The 1,870-nt window shown below is 43.2% G+C and overlaps 1 protein-coding gene across 1 annotated transcript; it reads left to right on the top strand.

The window, feature by feature from the left end:
• The first annotated feature begins 342 nt into the window (after positions 1–342).
• OR5P2 (olfactory receptor family 5 subfamily P member 2) lies at positions 343–1,280 on the top strand. The gene is given in 2 exon segments (XM_068555626.1): positions 343–570; positions 573–1,280. Coding segments are annotated over 2 exon segments (936 nt in total).
• The last annotated feature ends 590 nt before the right edge of the window (positions 1,281–1,870 follow it).

Genomic DNA, 1,870 nt, shown 5'->3' with positions numbered 1-1,870 from the left:
GCTTGCCATTTAGTAAATATTCAATAACTGTTGGGTATTATATAATATAAAGAATAAAAGATATACATTATTTGAAGCAGGTTTTCCCATGTTAGTGCTGAAAACAATTTTTAAAATATAGAATACTCATTATATAAATAAATAAAATTTTCTACTCTAAAATATATATAAAAATAAAAGAATATGTCTTTAAAGTAAAAAAAATTAGTCCAAACCTAACTTGAATAATTTACTTGTTTATAATAAACTATGTGTATTAATAAAAAGAAAACTATCAAATTCAAAACTTCTTTAATGTAATGTCTCATCACAGGTTCATTTTGGTAGCAGCTACCCTATCTCATGGATTCCCAGGGGCATGGGAACAAGACTGCAATGACAGGGTTCATGTTACTGGGCTTAACAAATGATCCAATTCTTCGAGTCATCCTCTTCACGATCATCCTCTGTATCTACCTGGTGACCATATGTGGCAACCTCAGCACAGTCATTCTTATCAGAATCTCTTCTCAGCTCCATCATCGTATGTATTTTTTTCTGAGCCACTTGGCCTTTGCTGACTATTCATGTAAGGCTATTCATCTTCTGTTATACCCAATATGCTTGTAAATTTCCTGGTGGAGAGAAATACCATCTCCTATCCTGGATGTGCCATTCAACTTGGTTCAGTTGTTTTCTTTGGGTCAGCTGAGTGCTTCCTTCTGGCTGCCATGGCATATGATCGCTTCGTGGCAATCTGCAGCCCACTGCTTTATTCCACCAAAATGTCCACAGGAGTTTATGTTCAGTTACTCACAGTGGCTTATGTAGGTGGTTTTCTCAATGCTTGCTCTTTTACTATTTGCTTCTATTATTTACTTTTCTGTGGACCACATCGAGTCAATCATTTTTTCTGTGATTTTGCTCCTTTGGTTGAACTCTCCTGTTCTGATATCAGTATCCCTGCAGTTGTCCCCTCATTTACAGCTGGCTCCATCATTGTGGTCACGGTGATTGTCATAGCCATCTCCTACATCTACATCCTTATCACCATTCTGAAGATGCGCTCCACCGAGGGGCACCACAAGGCCTTCTCCACCTGCACGTCTCACCTCACAGCAGTCACTCTGTTCTGTGGGACCATCACATTCATTTATGTGATGCCCAAGTCCAGCTACTCAACTGATCAGAACAAGATGGTGTCTGTGTTCTAGGTGGTGGTGATCCCCATGTTGAACCCCCTCATCTACAGCCTGAGGAACAGTGAGATTAATGAGGCTCTGAAGAGAGAGCTTTGTTAAAAACCTTTAACTTCTCAATCTGTGCATCCATTCTCCTCCTAAGTTCTTTGATCATCTCTACGATCATTACTCTGAACTCTTTCTCAGGTAGATTGCCTATCTCCATACCTCTTAGTTCTTCTGGGGTTTTACCTTGTTCCTTTGTCTGGAACATGTTCCTCTGCAGCCTCATTTTTTCTAAGTTGCTATTTTTATTTTTATATCTGTGGTAGGTTAGTTATATTTCTCGACCTTGGAGAAGTGGCCCTCTGTAGGAGGCATCCTATGCATCCCAGCAGTGCAGTCCCCTCTCATCACCCAAGCTATATGTTCTAGGGGTTCCCCCTAAGAGGGCAGTGTGGGTCCTTCTGTTGTGGTGGGCATGTGGCTGGTCTGGTGGGCTTGGATGGCCCCTAGTCTGGTTGGTTGCCAGGCCCTCCCTCGTGTGGATGCTGCTGGCTGCTGTTTAGTGGGTCCTGGTCACGAGGCAGCTGGTCGCGGAACCCTAGGAGGCCCCGGGGCTAGGGCTGGCTTACTGGTGGGCAGAGTCAGGGTCCCGAAGATTCTGGGGCTGCTGCCCACCCACTGGCAGGTGAAGATAAGTCCTGGGG

The sequence above is a fragment of the Eschrichtius robustus genome, chromosome 11 (assembly GCF_028021215.1).
Source record: "Eschrichtius robustus isolate mEscRob2 chromosome 11, mEscRob2.pri, whole genome shotgun sequence".
In the NCBI taxonomy this organism is placed as follows: Eukaryota; Metazoa; Chordata; class Mammalia; order Artiodactyla; family Eschrichtiidae; genus Eschrichtius; species Eschrichtius robustus.
This window is presented reverse-complemented; position numbering and strand designations above follow the sequence as displayed.